General features: G+C 30.0%; 1 protein-coding gene across 1 annotated transcript in view; it reads right to left on the bottom strand.

The window, feature by feature from the left end:
* Window positions 1-22697, bottom strand: part of Dhc98D (Dynein heavy chain at 89D) — a 392049-nt gene that overhangs the window by 107139 nt on the left and 262213 nt on the right. Inside the window, exons 53-57 of the mRNA XM_075354119.1 lie at window positions 20755-20898; window positions 16930-17059; window positions 12649-12844; window positions 9189-9386; window positions 3334-3478 (exon numbers count right to left, since the gene is read on the bottom strand). Of these exons, the coding sequence (XP_075210234.1) occupies window positions 3334-3478; window positions 9189-9386; window positions 12649-12844; window positions 16930-17059; window positions 20755-20898 (813 nt within the window). The remainder of the gene's footprint in view (window positions 1-3333; window positions 3479-9188; window positions 9387-12648; window positions 12845-16929; window positions 17060-20754; window positions 20899-22697) is intronic.

The raw sequence follows: 22697 nt of genomic DNA, 5'->3' as shown, positions 1-22697 counted from the left end.
TATTGGATGCTCGTAATATATCAATTGTATATATTTTTGAATCCTATCCTTGCAATATCCCATGGAAGTCTAGTAAAAATATAATTAGAGAATTTATTATGGATGTTCTAATTAGATATTTAGATGATGTCATTCTTTTTCTTTGGTTAGCAATCCACAGGTTGGTTTGCAGCAAGCAATTCTCCAGAGTTCTCAATCTAGTGCCTGAAATTTAAATTGTTTATACAACTGACAACCAAAATCTTGAATCATTTGACCATTACATTCCAGCCAAGGAATTCTACAAGCTCTACAATTCTTGCTCTCCACACAGCCTTCCACAATATTTAGTAACAAGCAGTCATGCTTAAATTGATGTCAAATCTAGTTATTTCTACTCTTCCTCATGCAATCCATCAAGCATTGTGGTTCTCCAACTTTTCTTAAAAGTACTTACTTTCTCTGAACACCATATCTTCAACATTCTTCTGTAACACCATAATTCAAATACTAGCCTTCTTCTTTTTGTCTTTTCATGTGATCAAGACTCACTTCCGTATAATAGTACGCTCCACACATAAGTTTTTAGTAATTGTTTCCTTAATTTCAGGTTAATATTATTCGATGTGAACAATTTCCCTTCCATACTGAAAACTGCTTTTGCTTGGTTTACGCTACTTATTACATTCTTTCTGCTGTGGCATTCAGTTGTAATTTTGCTACCCAAGTATGTAAAATCCCAAATACTTCCTACATGCCTTTCATTTAACATTACATGAATGATGTGACATTCATTTACTTAATGATGTCATTAAGGACTATTAAATGTCAAATCTCAAGAATGTATTGTAATATGACTATATATTATCCTGCAATTATAGTCCTGGAATATCATCAGAGCTGACATTTTCATATTTATGGAATATCCTTAAGTTATGGAATGTGCTGGGATAACATCAGACCTACGATGGTTATCCTAAGAATGGTTTTATGCTATAATTAACCCTGCACCAAATGCAACTAAATTATAACACTGATGGGCATGTGGTGTACTATGTAAACCACTCAAATTCAATATATAATTTAATTGGTAAAAGCAGAAAACTTATACAAATTTAATAATATTGTAATTATTTTTTTTTATTTTTAGATTTATCACAATTACAGCTTTTTAAATATAGTATCTATATTTTTTGCTCATCTGCAAGTGACGTATCTACCACATTTCTTCCTTCGTTGTTCCTCACTAACACCACAATGGAATCTACTGAATGATATCTCTGTAGAAAAGCTGAAATACCTTTAGGTAATTATTTCAGATATACATTTACATCAAACTCATAGCTAAATATTTCAAAAATACTCTACATGATGAAAAATAATTTTTTATATATCTAAAGTATAAACAAACCATTTGTGAATACTCTTGCTATATTTAAAAGGAAATAAATATTATGACTGCCTTGTTCATGAGGCAAAAAGGTAGCACAGATCTGATCAACTACTGTATTCATGCCTCCTTTAATCCTACTATAATCAGTTATAATCTGTGGCTTTCTTGTGTCTGGATCAATAAAACGATAATTCTGGAATTCTGCATTAACAAAAATAACATAACTTGTTATTTTTGTGACAAACTGATGTCTACATTATATCTTTAAAGCAGAAGTTCAGAATGAACCTCTCTGTTTTTATTAGCTTGGAACTCTAAGTGTTTCTTTTTTACTCTTCTTCATAGTTCCTATATCTGTCAATTTTATTTTCAAGAAGAAACTGTAAATGGGAATAATTGGTACACAAATTGTCAGTGGTAATATTTTTGTGCTGCCTTCAAGCTAATGAACAATGTATAGAAGTTTTATGTTATATTTATTAAGGGTCATCCAGTTTGTTAACCAATCATATATTTTTAAATTTTAAGTGTAAAACAACTTTCCTTGACAGAAGGTATAAATCTTGATACCATACTTTACTGGTTTGTTAAGAATGTATTGAATAAATCCATAAAGGCCATGTAAACCTTATAACATTCCATTAAGAGTTATAAAAGCACAAGATTATAAGAATCTTTGCAAATATTGACAAAAATATCGAATATGTATGCAAACTTATTTCTCTTTTCTCCTCTCTTGAGACAAGATCATCAAATTTTAGACATAGTAAAAGAAATAAAAATCTCTTATAACTCATGTACGACTTCATGTAATGTTTCTGTATATTCTGTATACCTGTTCCAGCTTTGGTTCACAGTTCCATATGGTATTCTTCAATACAATAATTTTATCCTGTGAAGTTTTGGATGAATCTCACAGATTTGAATAATTAACCATATTCATACATTTATTTGTATTTTTGAGAATTGTGTAATTGCTGGGTCAATAATTTTTTCAAAAGGTGAAATCTCATTTTGAAAATTGCAAGCAGTTAGTTTAGATCCTGGTTATTCTGTTTATTATATTTTTCTGGGCTGTCTTCAATGGTTTGTTTAAGTCTATTTTGTTGAATACATGTAGAGTAAGTATTTCATCTTTTCCAATGAAATACTAATTTTCTGACTCCAAATTCTTTTCACAGTCACATCGATCTAAATAATCACAACCTGGATCTTGCTCTGATTCTGAGTCATGATCGCTTTTTTCACTAATATTTGGTTCATCAGAGTCATCCTTTTGCTGCTCATAACATTCTTCTTAGTCTTCCAAAACTCATTCTTGCTCTATCTCAATTAACACTTGCATAATATTGTCAGAATGGGTATGTCTTCCAGAAATTGCCTAAAACATGTCATTTATTTTGCATTTCTTTTTGCATTATGAAGATTTAAAGCCATGCCGACTTCAGGGACAATTAGTTGTAAAGTTCCCTAATGTACGCATGTTTGTAAAATATTTTCAATAATTAAAATAAAAATAATAATAGAGATAAATAATATCAAGAAATAATTTTTATAATTACAAATTAAGAAGAAAATTTAAAGTATAAAAACACTTATATGACAAAGCACAAGGCATACTGTACCCTAAATGTGAGAGGTATGTCTAACAAAACAACTCAAAGAAAAGAAAAAAATGAGAGAAATGCAATACAACAATAGCATGGTGGTCAATATAAGTAATTCATAAATCAGTGTTGCCAAACAATTGTGGTGGGTTCTGCATTTAAACACTCTTGCTCCAGTAATAAAATAAACCTCATTTTTCAGTATAGCTGCAATCTCTAAACAGATAACTTAATCAAAGTTCTTCAAGGAACAAACTCCTCTACAGGAGTTTAGCAAGAACAAGAAAGTCCTCTAACACATTGCAGCTAACAATCTATAACAAAATTACAATATTTTCTTAAATAACAACTTACCAATAGCAATTTCTTTTAATAATTTCTCACAAGCAGCTGTTTTTTCTTCAACAATAATCTTTTGTTTTGCAAGCCTTTTATTTAATACATCCAACTCTACAGAAGCTTCTGCAATTTTTTCTAAACCACTTGAAAGCCTAGAACACTGAATGAAAATTATTAGGACACTTCTTCCTTGGCAAAATGCAATTTTGCCTATTACTGACCAAGCAAAAATCAATCAAATTCAAGCCAACATTACAAAACATTCATATGAAACTAAATCCCAAAACACTAGTGTAAAAATGTATTTTTACAACTCTTGCACTTAAAGAAGAGATTAAAATACCCAACAGAAATAATTGTCATTACATAGACTTTTAGTTTTTTACACAATCACTGCAGCATATTATTCAACATATAGTATGTAGAGAAATGTACATTTACAAATAACATTAAAAATAGACCGTATAATGGACAAAATAAGATGCAAGTCCAAAAATGTGTTACCACTGCCAATTCAATTGAGCAGCCTCCAATTAAATCTGTTTGTAAACAGATTTAGTCATTTCATATCGGTATACCCTGTACATCCTATATCCATAGTAATTTGATTTGCATATGCCAAATGTTGCCTGCCTGCACAATTTTTCCCTTCTACCTGTCCCTCTAATAGCAAAGTGACTATTCCAGGATACCTTAGATGTGGCCTATAACATGCTACATGCCTATAACATGTCTTCTTTTAACTACATTTTTCCGAATGCTTCTTTCTTCATCAATTTGCCGTAACACACCTCTTCATTTGTCACTTTATCCATCCGTCTGATTTTTAACATTCTCCTTTAGCACCACATTTCAAAAGCTTTTTTCTTTTCTTCTCAGGTACTCCGATCATCAAAGTTTCACTTTCATACAAAGCTACGCTCCAAACATATACTTTCAAGAATATTTACCTGATGCTTAAATTAATTTTAGATATAAGCAAATTATATTTCTGACTGAAAGCTCGTTTCACCTGTGTTATTTGGCATTTTATATCGCTCCTGCTTCGTCCATATTTAGTAATTCTACTTCTCAAATAGCAGAATTCTTCTACCTCCATAATCTTTTCTCTTCCTATTTTTGTATTCAATGGTTCATCTATATTATTTCTACTACAATTCATTACTTTCATTTTGTTCTTGTTTATTTTCATGCGGTAGTTCTTGTGCAGGACATTATTCATGCATTCATTGTTTCTTCTAAATCTTTTTTAGACTTGGCTAGAATTAATCTGTATCATCAGAAAATCATAGCATCTTCCACCTTTTCACCTTGCACTGTTACTCCAGATTTAAATTGTTCATTAACATCATTAACTGCAAGTTCTTTGAAAGATTAAAAAAGTAACGAGGATAGGGAACATCCTTGTCAGACTCCCGTTTTATTATGGGTTCTTTCTTATGTTCTTCAATATTACTGTTGCTGTTTGGTTCTTGTAAATATTAGCAACTGTTCTTCTATCTCTACACTTACCCTAAGTTTTTTAAAATGCTGAACATTTTATTCCAGTCTACGTTATCAAATGCCTTTTCTAAGTCTATAAATGCCATGTATGTTGGTTTGCTTTTCTTTAATCTTCTTTCTACTATTAATCTGAGCGCTAAAATTCCTTCCCTTGTCCCTATGCTTTTTCTGAAACCAAATTGGTCTTCTGCTAACAACTTCTTCCACTCTCCTCTCAATTCTTCTGTACAGAATTCTATTTCAAGATGCATGCATAGTTAAGCTAATTGTTCTATATTCTTCACATTTATCTGCTCCTGTTTTCTTTGGTATCGTAACACTCTTTTTAAAGTCTGACAGAACTTCCCCTTTTATTAAATATTACGCACCAGTTTGTATAATCTATCTATCACTTCTTTATGTGCACTGCACAGTAATTCTGCGAAGTGCAAAATCATTTTACCTTACATTGGAGACCACTGCAAGAGCAAGATCTCATAATCCTGGGCTTGTAGACAGTGTTATAGTGTAAACTTCGTACAGGATCAGTGAATGGTACATTACCAGGCCAGACTCATCTTAAGTTTAGAGATCAACCTTTGAGCATGAATGTGAATGTTATCATCCCTTACAGCATCAGAGTCATGTCATTCTCAGAACTAAGATTATGTTTTCAGTCTATGATCAACAAATCAAGTCTGTCAGCAAGTGGTTTGAGAACAAGGAGTACAGGTGCTCCTTTATGACACAGTTCATCATCAATCAGTTGATTGATCAACTTTTTAAGTTATCTACATATGAGGGACATTCAATAATTAACGAGACAAATTGATGTAGAGAAAAAAAATAGTTCATTCAGTGACAATAAATTTTGAGGGTCAAGTTAGCAACCTTGGGAACAATTTAATCAGCTGTTTGATCATAATTAATCTAAACATAAAATCTTTTGTTGATTTCAGAACGTCAGCTTCGCTTGAAACATGTACGCTGGAAGAGCAACATTCACTGATAATATTTCTGTTATCAGAATGTAAGATTTTTGATATGAAACTAGCAGAAATTTACTCAAGAATGTTGAAACAGTATGGTGAAAAGTATTTAAACTGCAGTAAGGTGTATAAGTTGGTGGAATAGTTTAATTTGGACAGAACAAGTGTGACTGATCTCCATCGCTCTGGAAGAACAGTTGAAGTTTCAACTACCACGCTGCAAAATTGCATAAATAATCATATTCTCAAAGCCAAGAGAGTCAACATTTCCCAAATTGCTAGTTTGTGTAATATCAGTGTTGGAACTGTACATTCAATCATTCATGATGTGCTGCATTATCACAAAACATGTTTGAGATGGTTCCAAGACAGTTTACTCAAGTCGATAAAGACACTTGGATCTGCATTTGTTCTGAGCTCAAAGAATGATTTGAAGCAGAAGAGATAATGACTTTCTAGATTGTTTAATAACCTGGGATGAAATGTGGATACACCATTTTGAGCCCAAATCCAAATGGCAACATCTTGAGTGGAAACATCCAGATTCATCAACCAAAAAAATTCAAAACTCATGCGTCAACCAGTTTAGTGATGATAATCTTCTGGGACTCACAAGGCCCAAATTTTAATGATTATTTATAAGAACAATGTACCATGAACAGTGAGTGCTATTCTAAAATGCTCCAACAGGAAGTAAGACCTATGATAAGGCAAAAACGTCAGGGTGCTCTCTCAAAAGGTATGGGTCATCTCTTGCATGACAACATGCACCCCCACATTGCTCAGACAATGGAAGAAACGCTCAAAAAGTTGGGTTGGGAGGTGTTGCCACATCCTCTGCAGCCCAGACCTTGCCTCATCTGGTTTTCTTTTTGTTCAGTCTGCTCAAAGACTTTTTACACGGCAAGAGGTTTGATGACAATGAAGCGGTCCAAAAAACAGAACACGAATGGTTCAAAGAGCAAGATAAAAACCTCTGTGCTGCGGGAATTAGCTCACAGAATGATGGGGCAAGTGTTCAAATGTTGCTAGAAACTATTTTGAAAAGTAGGGTAAATTTCATTATCACTGAATAAATTGTTTTTTCTCAATTACTGAATGTCCCTTATAGATTTTAAAATGTAAACATAATACACAAAAATATAATATACTACCAAATATAATTTTGTGATGATGGAAAAACCAGAAATTATTGGTTTAGACAATACATAAACATGATGTGCCTTTTTACTAATTACTTTATCTAATTTATTACTATGCTTACACATCTTTCATAAAAAGAAAAGAAAAAGTAATTATTAGGCTGACAACATTTCATTTTGCTTCATTAATGTCATTCCTTTAGCTGAACCTGAGACATAAATTTTTATATAAAAATAACAAAATGACGGACAGAGGGAGAATGAAGGAGAAATTGCCATTTTTCTCAAAGGATATTTTTTGTTTAGTTTTATAAGTAGAATCCAAAAAAGTGTAGCCAGCCCACTATTTTAAAAAGATACAATTTTTTTTATATTAAAGATATTTGGTTATTTTATACAATATATATATATATAAAAATGGTATTTTATAAAATATATATATTTGGTTACATATATTTCATAACATACATGTTATGTTACAAAATTTAAGTTGTCTGTCAACAGTTTATCAACTTAAGTTGATCAATTCATTGTCAATGATGAACTGTATCATGAAGGAGTACCAGTATCCTTGCACCATCTGCTTTCAAGTCACTTGCTGACAGAGTTGAACATAGACTTAAAACAAAATGTGAGTTTTGAGAATGACGTGTTTGTGCCAGAAATGTACTCAGTATGGAAATATTATTTTTATTTGACTTTAAAAAAAAAATAAAAAATAAATATATATAAAACCCAAATCTAACATTCAGTCTTTTTTAATGTTGTTAAAAAATTTTAATTTACAAAAATCACAAATAGGAGGAGGAATAATGCAGAGAATTGCACACACTAAAAAAGCAATTTTCTCTTTTTTCCAGTAACTAATTACAACTGCATAAGATATATTATTAAAAAAAAATAAAAATCTGAAGTATGCTCTTTCTTCTTTAAAGTAAAACTTAAGTTAAAAAAAATATTATGGATTATATCAGATCTAAAAGAGTATATTATGTAATGGGTGTATAATGTGGTGTATATGCAATACTGTAAGTTCTCAAGTACATGTAAGAAATGCGTCAAGACATTTTGTCACACCATGGAACCAAATTCTAAATACCCTATTATAAATAATGTCATTTGTAAAAACAGCCAATGTGCAATTCTTTAGACATCATCATCATCATTACCATCATAGTATTGACAAGCAAGAACAGCTTCAAAATAAATAAAAAATAATGAAGTCATTTAGTGCCAAGTCTGTGCTATAAAGGGACAATCTGTTTCCAGTCAAATAATGTGAAGAGTTCAACTCAAGCAGCATATATGGCCAAGTATTATTATACAGAATACAACACAATAACTAAGCATTCTTCACCTTTTTTTTGGATCACAAGTTACAATTACTTTAAAGTCTCACAACAGGATGTATAATTTATTGTTGAGCCCATGGCAAGAAATCAACTAGAAGTATTCCCTTTCTCTCCCAAAGAAATCATTCTGAATGATTTTCTAGATTAAGACTGCTTGCTTGAATTTGAACTGCTGTACTGATTTCAGAATAATGTGTGACATCTGTGTCTCATCTCCAGTAATAATATACCTTTAATAATCATTACTTTCATTTCTATATCATCATCAGAAAAGTCAAGGCATTCTTAAGTTTAGGTGCTCCTTGAAGAGCACTTTCAGCATCTTGGATGAGCATAACTTTTTATATTTGCAATGAAAAATAGATAACTTGGTAATTTCAATGGTTCTTCAATTGTCTTTACATTTAAAACAAACAAAGCAAACTTTGTATGTTTGTGTAAGCAAAAAATGCTTCTGTAGAAAGCCAATACATGAAGCAGCTCAGCACGCATGTATGTACTGACAACCGAAGCACTATAGGAGTATATATGGAACCCATTCTTCTGAAATAATCCTTCTGTAGGTAAAATTTTACTTTCCTTCATCCCCTTTTCCCAATTCTTGATCCCTTCTACAAACCTTTGAAATGTTAATTGATTCCCCAGCTCCCCATGAGCTGATTTAGAGGCACATAACCTTTTTCATCGGGAAGGATTATAAAAAACAAAAATTGGTGACCAAAATGTCAATGAGGCGAAGTCAGGCCTCATATTATATTTCACTTAATACATTACTTTCTAAAATACAATAATTCATATAAAAATCACAAAACAGAATACTAACAAACTAAAATTATTGTATGTTATTGTTTAAATTATATATATTTTAATAAAAAACAATTAAAAAAGAAAAAAGCTGATCTAACCTGTGCAACTATAAAGTTATTCTTTTCTTCAAGGAGAAGCTTATAAACATTGATGAAATCCAAGTAATGTTTAGGAGTGACATAATTCTTTCTTCTAAACTTTGTTAGAAAATCTGCAGTATATTTCACAGTGGTTTTATGAACATGAACAACATGTTGAATTACACTAGGCCTCAGGTTCTCTTTTATTTTTTTCTCCTTTTAAAGTGAAATAAAATTATAATGTATTTAATCAAACATAGTTATAATTAGTTAGTAAAAATAATTTCCTATATTTTTTTTAAGAAGTTTAAAATACATTAGTATAAATCATTGAGTTATTGTAGATGTGTATTGTAATTAATATTTTTATATAAAATGTGATAATAACCATTATAAAATCAAATTCTCCTATCGAGTAGGCAATCACAGTAAATACTGCCTCTACTCAGTATAAGAGTAAAGACAGTCAATATTTCTTAAGGCTGTGATCATGAAAAACATCTGAAGTATACCAGGTACTAGTGATAAAAATTCCTTTATCTGAGAACAATGAAGTTTATGGGTTCTGATCAAGAAAATAAATTACCATCTTTCTCACTACCTAATCCTTTCTCTTATCCTTAATACGTTCTCCTCATATAGGTCTGATTTTTTTTAAAGGTAAACAAATAAAAGGAAAAATTATTATCATCATCTGATAAATAGGGAAAATAAACTTTTTTCTCTCTTTTTTTTTTAAGTAAGAAAAAAACAAATGAATTATAGAATACTTAACTATATACACCCCATAAAAATAACTCTTAAAGTTAGGAAAATGAAAAATACAAAAAAAAAAATATATATATATATAAATATAAAAACTTGTGGAAGTGAAGCTTGGACAATCGGAGTATCTGAGAAAAAAAGATTAGAAGCTTTTGAAATGTGGTGCTATAGGAGAATGTTAAAAATCAGATGGGTGGATAAAGTGACAAATGAAGAGGTGTTGCGACAAATAGATGAAGAAAGAAGCATTTGGAAAAATATAGCTAAAAGAAGAGACAGACTTATGGGCCACATACTAAGGCATCCTGGAATAGTCGGTTTAATATTGGAAGGAAAGGTAGAAGGAAAAAATTGTGTAGGCAGGCCATGTTTGGAATGTGTAAAACAAATTGTTAGGGATGTAAGATGTAGGGGGAATAATACTGAAATGAAACGACTAGCACTAGATAGGGAATCTTGGAGAGCTGCATCAAACCAGTCAAATGACTGAAGACAAAAAAAAAATATAAAAACAAAATAACATTTAGTACATACATCTATGTTGATACCAGATGTACTTTTTTTGATTTTGGTAATCTAGTATCAACTGTAAATGTACAATCACCAATTTTAACAATCAGATCAACTGATATAAAATATAATTCCTGGTTTAATATTTTTAATAATTTCATAAAAGTCTGGTGAAATAGAGTCATCAATATTTAGACAAGGAAAAGTTGGAAACAGTATTAGTTATTAACTACATGGATAAACATTAAAAATGGATGAAAACTGGGTAAAAATAGTAAAGTGCAGACAATTGAAGTCTAAGAAAATTCAAGAAGCAATGAATGAAGTCTGACATCAAATTGTGGTGGTGGGGGGGGGTGACCATTGTTCAGTCTTATTTTCCTGTAATAGGCATTTAAAAACTGCACCAAAAAATATATGTTTGGTCTACATTCCAATGATTATAACCAATTATTTCATGTATCAGGATTTACATATGTTTTATCCACATTTATTTTTTACCAAAGCATAGTTTCAAACCTTCACAAGGCACTACCTCAACAATATTACCATGTAATCACATCAAATGGTGCATTTGTTTGACCCTACAAAAAAATAATTTGTCTTATCAGGCAAGTGAAATATCTGTATCTCAACTTCGAAGCCTCTAGCCTTAAAATACACATTTGTAACCGACATTCAATGAGCACTACAAAGTGGAGAAATCACTAATGTTCATCAGACTGTTTATTAGTAGACAAAGAAAGCCTATTTTTTCATTTACAGTAAACACCAAGGACACACTTCTCTGGACCACACCATTTTTCCTTAGAAAACAGAGTGGAGCCAACTCTAACTTTATATAACCTGTCTGTAAGGAAGGAAAATATTAATTTTAACATACTCTGATAGATATCCCACTCTTAAGAATGGGGGTGTGAGTATCCAGAACACTTCGCATAAAGTTTTGTGCTAGTAGAGAAAGAAATCCCATCTTGTCATTAACTTAAACACTAAGGGCACTCCTCTGAAGCACATTTTCCACCAGAAAACAGAGTGGAGCCAACTCTAACAATACATACGGAAGGAAAATAAAATAAATGTTGTAAGGAAGGAAGTAAGAATGTAAATTTATTCTGATAGAAATGAATGGGGTGAGAGATAAGATCTCTTATAATCTTATAAATGAGGTGAGTATCCAGAACACTTTGTATAAGGTTTTCTGGACTTCCTGAGCCAAGATGTACTGAATGAATTGTTGATAAAAAAAAGACAGAAAATAGCTTTGGTGTCAGGAAAAAGTATTTATATGGCTAACAGTAAAGGAAGAGTCACTACTCTCTGACAAAGAATAAGTTTTAGTTCAAGTACCATGCAAATGTATTATAAACCATTAAACATTGTCTATAGCTTCTTGCATAACATACTAGCGAGAAACAATTAATGGTAATTTGATTAAAGCTCCTGGCTTCAACATAGGAACAGTAACTGACTCATACAAAAAGCCTTGAAAATGTTAGTTTAAAGAAGATATAATTATGCATATGTAGACTAACTATATCTAGATAAGTCTATTAATATATCTAGTCAACTATAACTCTTCAAAAGACAAAGGAACAATCACTGGGTTGATCGTAATTCATCTTTTGTGAATACTCACACAAATGGATGATGTTATATAACTGACTTATAGCTACTTCCATATAAATCTTTGGCAGCTGCCATACCAAATGTATTTGAAATTGTGGGGTGCAAAAGGAGTAGTCAATAGTCAATAAATCAAAAGTAGTATGAAAAAAGTTACAGATTCATCATTCAAGAGGAAGAGAACCAAATCATTGTGTATTTTATCAACCAAATGATAACAGAAAAAACAAAATGACCATGAAGTATAATGAATTTTGAAATTTTCTACTATAAAAGAAGTTAATAGTAGTCTAGAAAATAGTCACCAAGATCAATATCACTGATGTCTATGTCTGAGGGCCAGTATATGTTATGAATATATAAAAGAAACTGACAGTTTTTACACAGGCAAAACACTTTTACAATAAATGCAAATCTGCTATTACATAGTCTTACAACAAATCACCTAATCAAAGACAAAATGCTGAAGATGCATTATCAGTAAACCAATAAGAACTAGGAAATAAGTGCAATTAATTGTACAATGATAATAATAAAAAAAAAATTATATAAATAATAATTAATACAATTTACTTACATCTTTAAGGAATACAGAAGCAACAGCATAAAGAGCCTGATTAGGCCATGGTTGTAACCAATCAATATATGTGTTATTAACTAAACCAGGAAAATTTCTACAATGAATGCGCAATACATCACCAGTTGGTGACATTGCCAACACAACATGAAGGTTATTTCTACAAACAGACTGAAAATACATCCAGACCTGGTCTCTGGAAATATTAACATAAAAATTATTATTGAAAAGTTATGAAAAAATTTTATTTACTTCTAAAAAAAGAAAATTAATAAATGATAAAAATTCAATATTACAATTAAAACCTGTTGTAAAATTTTCTTGTTCAGAATGAAATTAAACAGCATTAACTTAATATTGAAATAGAATTATAAGTAAGGAAAAGGAAAACCAAACATAACAAAAATTAGAACAATGAATTTAAGTGAAAAGAGATGTGGTAAAATTCAGAAAGAAATTCAGTGATGCTCATCAAAAAACAGGAAACAGCAAAACTTAAAAAAAAATAGAAAAATGTTTTCTTTCTTACTTAATTTTTTTTTTTTTTTTTTTTATTATTCCTTCTTAAGCACCCCGGGGCAACTGGTCCTCGCCGTTAAGCAAAACTCAGTCGGCCCGTAGTGCCGTGGCAGTCGACTGCCCCCCGTCTCGCCATTCCTTGGCCTCCCAATGGGGTCCTCCCAGTTTCACCAAGGTGCAGTAGCCCTCCCTTCTGGACGACCACTACACCCCTCCACTGAGAGGCTACCCTCCCGGGCCCTACTGTAGGTTGCCGGTTACGCGTTGCGCTCAACCGGCAAACCTCGCCGCGTCCCTCCCTCTCACACCTTGAGGGTCCCAAATGCATCATCGGAGCACCCCGACTAACCCTCATTCTTGCGTATGAAGGAGCCTGAGTGACCTCTGCATCCAGGCTGCCTCCCTGTCCCTACTCGGCGACCACGATTCGCCCCCTTTTTTTTTTCCCCGTTGTGTACTCAGCACACTCTCTTCCTCTTCACGAACAGCCGAGGCCCTGCTCCATGCTCCACATCCATGCTTGTACGTCTGTATAGGGTAATCACCCTCTTCAAACTGGTGCTTACCAGTTACTTAATTTAAGCAATAATAAGACCATGCGTATCACAATCATTTTTCAGTTTCTTTGGCTATGATTTTCTGTGTATTTTTAGTTGTTATAAAAAATCAATTTATTATTATCTCAATTCTCCCATGAATTTTTTTATTTATTTCTGGTTTGTACTAATATTTAAAGTTCATCATATTTATTATATTTTTAATTATTTATTTTTATACTTTAACCACTGTACCTTTTTAGTAATTGTTACCTTCAACATCTCCATTACTAATTAACTGACCTTGCATGATTTATCTTACCAACATAATACATCTCAATTTTTTTTTTGCAGGCTTCTTCTTTCTCTAATTTGTTTTTAAACTTCTGAGTTTGTCAACTAAACTGTTTTGCAACCGCCCTTTTTATGACACCACATTATAGACCTACACTTTGCTACTGGTTTTCTTATTGTACATATTTTACCGTCATTCAGCATTATGCTCCATAAACATTTTCTTTTTACCATGGTATTGGTTTGCTTCGCATTTTACCTGCCACCTCATCTGCCTCATCTGCTTTCCTGCCATCTCATTCAGTTGTCCTAAACCATAAGACCAAATTTCTGTGCCACAAATGGCTACTGAGCCACATCAAAGACAGCAACTTGCTGCCACGCCTAGGCCGCTGAATGCCAGCAAGTACCTGTTCACCGTTAAAGCACGTGTAGCCTTAATCTGGCTGGTAGCCAGGCATATCTCTCGGTTAGCTTCCTACAGCAGTGTGGTAGGAGTCTTTTCCCTTAGGTAAACTACTGATGTTGGTTGAACAAAGCAACCACTTGTGAGTGGCCAATTTTCCCCTTGACCTCTAAGTTCCAGGATGGCCTGAGATCTCCCCCCCCCCCCCCAAGAGCTGGGTAATCGAACATCATGTGTTTGTTAGACTGGACCTCTCCGCAGACGCACAGCTCATCAGCTGCCACGTGGAAACAAAACAAATATTGATTTAAATTTATATGGTTGAAGAGCACTCGGGTTCTCGTTGCACTTAAAAACAAAGGAGAAGCATAGCATTTTCCTAGATCCTGTATAAATCTATACAAGGATCTTCCCTTAGTTGTGACGAGCCATTCTTGCATTGTGAGACTGTAAAGCCTCCTCTGCAGGTGGGAGATAAGCAACTGTTCGAAACTTAGAACCGGTACATTGAGATCACCGTTCCACTCCGGTACAGGCTCAGCTTGAAACCGCATCCCAAATACCTCGGCCTCCCTGCTTCTTTGCAATTCCTACAAGCCTGCCTAAACTTTCATCACTAAATCAATTGGGATAGCCTTTCCCAAGTGGTAGCCTTGTAGGAGGTTGTTATAAAAACACCAATGCATAGAATTAAGGCTTTGTGCTGGGCGCTCCTTAAATTTTGAATAAGTGCTCGATTTCTTTCCAACCTATTCGCCCAAACGGACACTGCACAAGAGGTCATACTTTTGAAGACACATCGGTACACCATGTGCAAATGACATCCCAACAGTCCGTAATCCTTTTGAGCAATCCTTCTAAACTTGTGCATCACAGAGATGGTATCTGTCGTTAATTGCCTAATGTGGTTGCTAAACAGCAACTTCTCATCAAACAAAACGCCTAAAAAAAAAGGTACTTATAAACTCGAACTGGGCTGATTACACAACCTTTATACTTAATACGGGAGTTACGACTGTATGATAATTTGTCTGCACTCTTGAGAAGCACAAACTTCACCTTGGGCACAGAAATCCTTAAATTTTTAATGTCCATCCAGCCTTGTGTGGTTGACAAAGCTACCTGTGCTCGATCTTCTAGCTGAGGTCGTGAATTACCATGAACAAACAGGAGACAGTCATCAACAAAAGCCTGGGCTGTGACCCCTTCCATAAACATTTAACAAATAAACTTCTTTCTAATTTCTACATTGTGTTTTATTACTTCTTTAATTTGTATTTATTTTTAAACAAAGTTTATTTCTTAGCAATGAATTCAAGCCTCTCAGACTTATTAAGTCCTTTTTATTTTCAGGCAAAAGAGCAACTTAATATCAATGAAACAGTTTTATATGGTTTTCCTTATGTTGTTTTACTCTCTCAAATACTTTTTTCTTTTTGTGATTGTCAAGGCTGATGCTATATTTAATGTTTGAATGTCTATTTTATTGCTAGGTTAATTATATTTTTTAAATTAGACTGTATTATATATATATATATATATATATTAGATAAACATTTAACAATTTCTAATAATAACAAAGAAAATAAGTTGTTTCTTAAATGCTGTTTTTCCCCTAGTGCTACACCCAAATGCTTACCAAAAATGCTGACTGGCAAAAAGGTTTTATAGCAAGTTTTATTAAAAAAAAGAAATCACTCTAATTTTAATAATTTTTAAAATTAACTTTTTTAATCAAATAAACAATGTGTTTTAACACACAAAAATCATAAAATCATTTTTACATTTTAAATTTTTTTAAAAGAAATTTTTCATTTCTGGTAATGGTATATTAAACAATTATTTATCAAAATAATTAATACATCATAGAAAAGGTGTTTTTATAAATAGACAAATTTTTAAAAATTTATTATTGTAAACAATAAAATTATAAAAATTTAATTATGATTCATTTCTTCTTTAATTTTACTTGAAAACTGATTTTTCAAGTGATTTTTCTATGAAAAGAATGTCTGTTTCTAATCACAGCTGATGTAAAATATTCAGGCAAAGTACATGTTTAGCATTTTATTTGCTTTCCACATATCCATAAAGTTAGAATTGGTACTCCAAGCACAATCTCTAAATATCCATTAACAGGATGTTGACACAAAATTTTTAATCTGTAAAACTAGAAATTGGAGATGAAAGGTTATGTTTTATTTAACATAAAAACAAAATTAACACTTGTTTTTGAACACATATATTTTCGTAGACAGAGAAATATACTTGTTGAAAATGAGTGAATCATAATATTTGATATTGGTTGAGATGCATTTACTTTATCACATTAAAGATGACAATCAAACTTTCTGATGAATTAATAATACAGCATGACTGATAAACTGAAATATTTTAGACAATTCCTGGAAACACTTCTAGTCAAGTATTCCTGTATAGGAATTCTAATAAAAGCTTGCAAAATGTTGCATAAAACAAAAAAAAATAATAATTTTATATAAAAAATTAAAAAAAAAACAATCTTACTTTGCTGTACCATAACCCTCTTTTGTTGCTTGAGAAGTAACTTGACTAATTATCATATCTTTTTCCTCATCAGTAAATAATGCTGGAACTGTTCCAATCATGAGAATATTATTAATAAATTCTAAAAATCCTGTAAAATAAAAAAAAAGAACCAATAAAAGGCAATAATATTTATCAATTGCAGTAGCATCTAATCAACCTTTTAAAAAATATTGGATATCTGTGTTTATTATAAATTTTAGAGTACATTTAAATTACTTAAATCTTCCTTCTTAAAAGAACTTATCAATATGTACTTCATGAAACTGTGCAAATCTGCACTTTTGACACTTGGTAATACTGAACTCTTATATTTATTATAAATATTACTTTTGAACTGCATTTAAGTAATGTTTAACAAAGATCCATTTTACAAGCCTAATATTGATTTGAATTTGATACATATTACAAAGCCTAAAACTGATTTGAATTTTTTATAGTTGTATTTAAACCTTCTATTATTACACAGTTAAACTAATTATGGCTTGGTAACTTAGTTTAATGCTGCATGGTTAACATAAAACTTATTATTGCTTGCACTTTTATACTTAAAAAAATATTCAGTAATTCTTGTTATCCATTGTTTTCTAACTTTTATAATTTTATCTAATATCTTCTCTTTTCTTAATTATTTTATTTCCATTCACTTTCCACAGAATCTCCTCTATCAATAAATTTTAGGTCTACTTTTAGGGTTTTTGTATTTTAACTTGGTTAGCATTCTAGTCAGATGCTATTCTATTTCCTTCTGTTCGCACTAATCTTTCAACCTCGTATAATCATTCATCCTACATCATTCTTTTCTCTGGTGACATTATACTTTCTTATTCCAAAATTTTTCTTCTGTTTCATAAACTTCATTTCATTACAAATAAATCACTATCTATATCTGTTTTTGGATAAGTTTAACGTTAAATAATTTAGTTTTGGATGATCTCTTTGTTATTACGCAGTTTATCTGATATCTTGCTTTGGCCTCAACATTTTTTTCTTTATAGTTTTTAAAAAAAGATTGTAAAAAATCATTATTTTATTTTTGCAGAAAATTTTGAAAGCTTAGTTTGTATTTTGTTTCTTTGATCTAGCTCATACTTCCTAAATTATATTTTCTTCACATCCTTCTCAAATTATTTTATTACAATCTTCCATAACATAAAATTTCACTTTCTTTTACAGGGGAGGGGGGGGAGGTAAATAACTGGATAGATCATTATCATCCAAAAGCCATGATTAATATTATGACATCTGTAGACAAACCACAATCCAGTGCAATATAATGGAAAACATATTACATTTTTTATGTATGACATAGAAAATGAAATATAATTTGGGGGTTTAAAGGGAGACATCAAAAAAAAAATCAATAAACAAAAAAATACAATATGAGAATAAATGAAAAATTTAAGAAAAACAAAACTGATAATATATATATATATTCTATTAAATAAACCACCTACTACAGAATATTGAGATAAGACATATCTTACCTTAACTTCTTAATAAAGTACATCACAGGATCCCGCATCCTCAATCATGATTGAAATAATTCCGTTATTGCATAATAAAAATATAAAAATAAAAATACTAAATTAATGATAATTACGTATTAATTTATATGAATGCTGCCATCTGCTATTTTATAAATTCCTCACAGAAGTTTATTGTATGAAACAAAACAAATTTTATTATTGTGTTTTGATAGTTGTAAAAAACACTATTAAAATAATAAATTACTTAAAAAGCATAATAAAATATTTAAAAAACAAAAACAGTAATACTAAAATAAATAATCTGTGGAATTTATAAAATTAAATGTAATGGTTGTGATGGGATTTATATAGGAAAAACAAATAGATCCTTTAAAACTAGATATCTTTAACATTATAGAAATTACAAAAATAATAAATTAGGTATATCTAATATGGCAGACCATCTAATACACAATAAATAAATATTCTACTTCTGATATTAACTCTAATTTATAAATATTAAAAATTAGTAAAGATGACATAAAATTAAATATATTAGAAAAATTTTACATATATAAACACAAACAAAATTTTAATTTGATAAACCATCAGATAATATTTGAGGGAGACAGTGTTATAAAAACTGCAACAGATAGCAGCATTCATTAAATAAATTAATATGCATTTTTCATTAATTTAGTATTTATAATTTTTAATATGCAGTTTAATTAAATATTTCTATCATGACTGAGGATGCAAGAACCCGCAAAGTACTCTCATGGCAAAGTTAAGGTAAGATATGTCTCAATAATCTGTACTAGGTGGTTTATATTAATATAATATAAAATATATATAAATGCACATTATTATCAGTTTTGTGTTTTTGTCTTAAATTCTTCATTTTTTCTATGTATATACCCCTAGTTTAATAGCTAGTTAATTTGGTATGTTTTGTTTTTAAAACATTTAAAAATTTTTATATTTATGTTTAGTTTTTGTTGACTTTTGTCTTTTATCGTTTAGCAGATTTCTACTAATATTACAGTTCTGGGACTTACTTTTTTCAATTTTTCAGGTCAGATTTCAAATAAAACCACTAAATACATCCTTTAATGTATATACCAATTATTACAGTCTTTCTTATTACAGTCTGGCTTAATTTTACCAAAGATCCAGAAATCAGTATGAAATCTCTTGCCAGCTGACACTAATGAAGCATTTCCAAACCTATGTTTATATGAACTTTAATCTTTACTTTCACCAGTAAAATATGTGCCGAAAGTTTGTTACATTCTTCATGAATATTCTGTATATACAGATACAGTGTCTAACAAAAAAATTAAAAAAAATTCAGTATTGTTCTTAAAGTGAAAATAAAGAAAAAATCATATAAACATAGGTCTAGAAACATTTCTTTTTCAAGTTACAACTTCCAAAATCTTTTGGCCTGATTTCTGCTTCAACAGTAAAATAAAACATACAGAAATTCTTGGAACTTAAAGATAAATGTGATGATTTCATATTGTTCTCCGGCTGAAAAATTGAATAAAATTTCATCTTGCAACTGTATCTTTAGTAATATTTAAAAAAATTATTAAACAAAAAAACATGTTGCATGATTTTTTAGATTAGATGTACAATATTCTTGTTAAACTGGCAGTAAACAAATAAAATTTTACATTTTATAAAACAAAACTGAAATATGGCAGAAAAATACTATATTATAATTTTAAACCAACAAGAATAATTTCAGTACTGGAAAATATCTATCAAATATCAATTATAAAGAATTAATAAATAAAATATTCAAAAGTAATCTTTTTTAAATATTATCAAACTTTATTTAAAGCTTGAGCTTGTGTTGCTGCTTGTAATAAAAAACATTATGACATTTTTATTGTTTTTTACTCCTTGTAAAAAAGTTTGTTATTCTATTCATTTATGAATAACTAATTTATAACAAAGGATAAAAAAACACTTAAAACAAAAATCTTAGACAAATTATTTTTCAGTATTTGTATTTTCTTTCTTTAGTGTTCAAAATTTACCAAGTTATAGACAAATATGCAAGAAATCTTTTATTTTTAAAGTTAGTTTAATTTATTAAAAACCAACTACATAACTTTTTTTTAGTAAGAAATAAAGTAGTACATTTATTTTTTCTTTCACAATAGAGTAAAACTGTAATTTTTTTAGGGAAAAGTCCATTTTTTCAAATCAATTAATGTTCTTAATATTTATAAAAATTAAAATTAAAAATAATAAATAAATATATATATTATATATTCTAATTCTTAATGACACTTTATTCAATTACCTTCCTCTGCAATTTGGGCAGAACTAAAAATAAAAACAGTTTTTTTTCTTTCAACACCAAGTTGCATAAAGAGTTTTTTTAAATCTTCTCTGAAATTATTCTCACCATAACCTCTACTTAAAGCAATCATAAATACCAACAAATCTGTTAAATTAAACATTCACCAAATTAATTGTTTATCCGCATCAATAAAATATGAGATTCATATATTAAGATAATATTTAAAAAAATAATATTTTAAGTACAATATTTTATAACAGAATTGATACGAAATAGAATTGATGAAATAGTTATTTCATCATGTATTAGAGAATGATATATTTCATGAAATATTTCAAAACCTATAAATGTTAGAATTTTATAATTCATGACTATAAATTTTACCAAGTAAAATTTATTAGCCTAGATGAGTTAGTAATAAGTTTGAAAGTCATGCAAGATTTTTGAAATTACATTATAATCGATCACTTACACTCTTACAGAAAAGTTGTGGTTTTTAGTTTAAATGTAATCTTTCATCATAATTTGAAATTTCGTAATAGACACTAATGGTATATACTTTGTTCTATGTGTAAGCAGCCTTACATATTACATTCATTTTTTATAATTTTGAGAAATTAAGACTGCTTTCATATAGAAGGACTTATATCCCAAACAATGTCTTCATTTATACAAATTAATGAATATGTGCAATGTAAATACTGTTAAAAAACAATAAAATTAAAATATGATGACCTTTTTTTAAAATGGCAATAATTTTGAACCAAACAATAAATTAGGCGACCATTTGGTCTAATGGAGAACTTAATAATTTGTTCAATGCTACAGAACTTCATGGAACATTTTTTTTTTTGTTGGATCTCGCTGTACAACACAAAAATGGAAGATTCATTATTGATATAGAATGTTCAAAGGAATAATATTTATGTATTTTCTATAACGTTAAACAGTAAGCCTTTATTTATATTTTTAATAGAAGGTAGGTAGAAGGTAGGTAATGGAAGGTTGAGCAGTAGTAGCCCACAACAAACACCCTTGATGAAAATACTAACATTTGTTATTGAGCTATGCTTGCACAATAAACACCTCTCCCTTATCCAGCTTTTTTGTCATTCAGACAAAAATTCATGACATTAAAAATTAATGACAAACAGTACAATTATGTTATATATATCAATACAATTTATATTATTTAGATCTTTAAATTATTAACAGGGAATAATTTATTTTTAAATTAAACAAATATATAATAAGATTCTGCAGTAATATGATTATATACAGCGATACACTGTCATTAACAACTATAACTTTATATTAATTTATATCTTGCATAACTCTATTGGAATCTGTAGTAGGTACTATAAGTAGTAGTATGTACTACAAAACAGATTCATTTTTTACTTTTGTACATTTTATTTAACATTTTTAAACAACTGCTTTCATTTATTTTTTATTTACTACAAGTTAAGGGTTAAGGGATTATAAAACAAAATATTGCAACAAAGAAACAAAATATTTTGTTTTCTTAAACAGAATTGAAGTTCTCTTAAACCATTAAATGCAATTAAAAATCAGATTGATCGATCAAGTTTGATCGATCGTAGCACAAAAAAGAAAACAATAATGAGAAAAAATGTGTTCTTACATAGACCAAATCAATGACACAATAGAATAAATAAAAATAAATTAGATCGCCTGATGTGACAGATTTAGAAGAATTTTTTAACATACTCTTAAATGTTGATCATTTTGCAATACCATATGATACAGTACTGGGATATTCCATTTTACTCCAATTGACATACACATTCACTGTGTTAACTCTCTGGGCAGAGTTTAATTCTGAAGACCTTAGTCTGTCTGCGTTCAATGCAGAGTTTTATACATATGCCACCAACTGTACTAAAAGGATTTTCTCTATAAAACCCATTTATGGATCCTTT

This window comes from Lycorma delicatula, chromosome 1 (genome assembly GCF_047948215.1).
Source record: "Lycorma delicatula isolate Av1 chromosome 1, ASM4794821v1, whole genome shotgun sequence".
NCBI lineage: Eukaryota > Metazoa > Arthropoda > Insecta > Hemiptera > Fulgoridae > Lycorma > Lycorma delicatula.
This window is presented reverse-complemented; position numbering and strand designations above follow the sequence as displayed.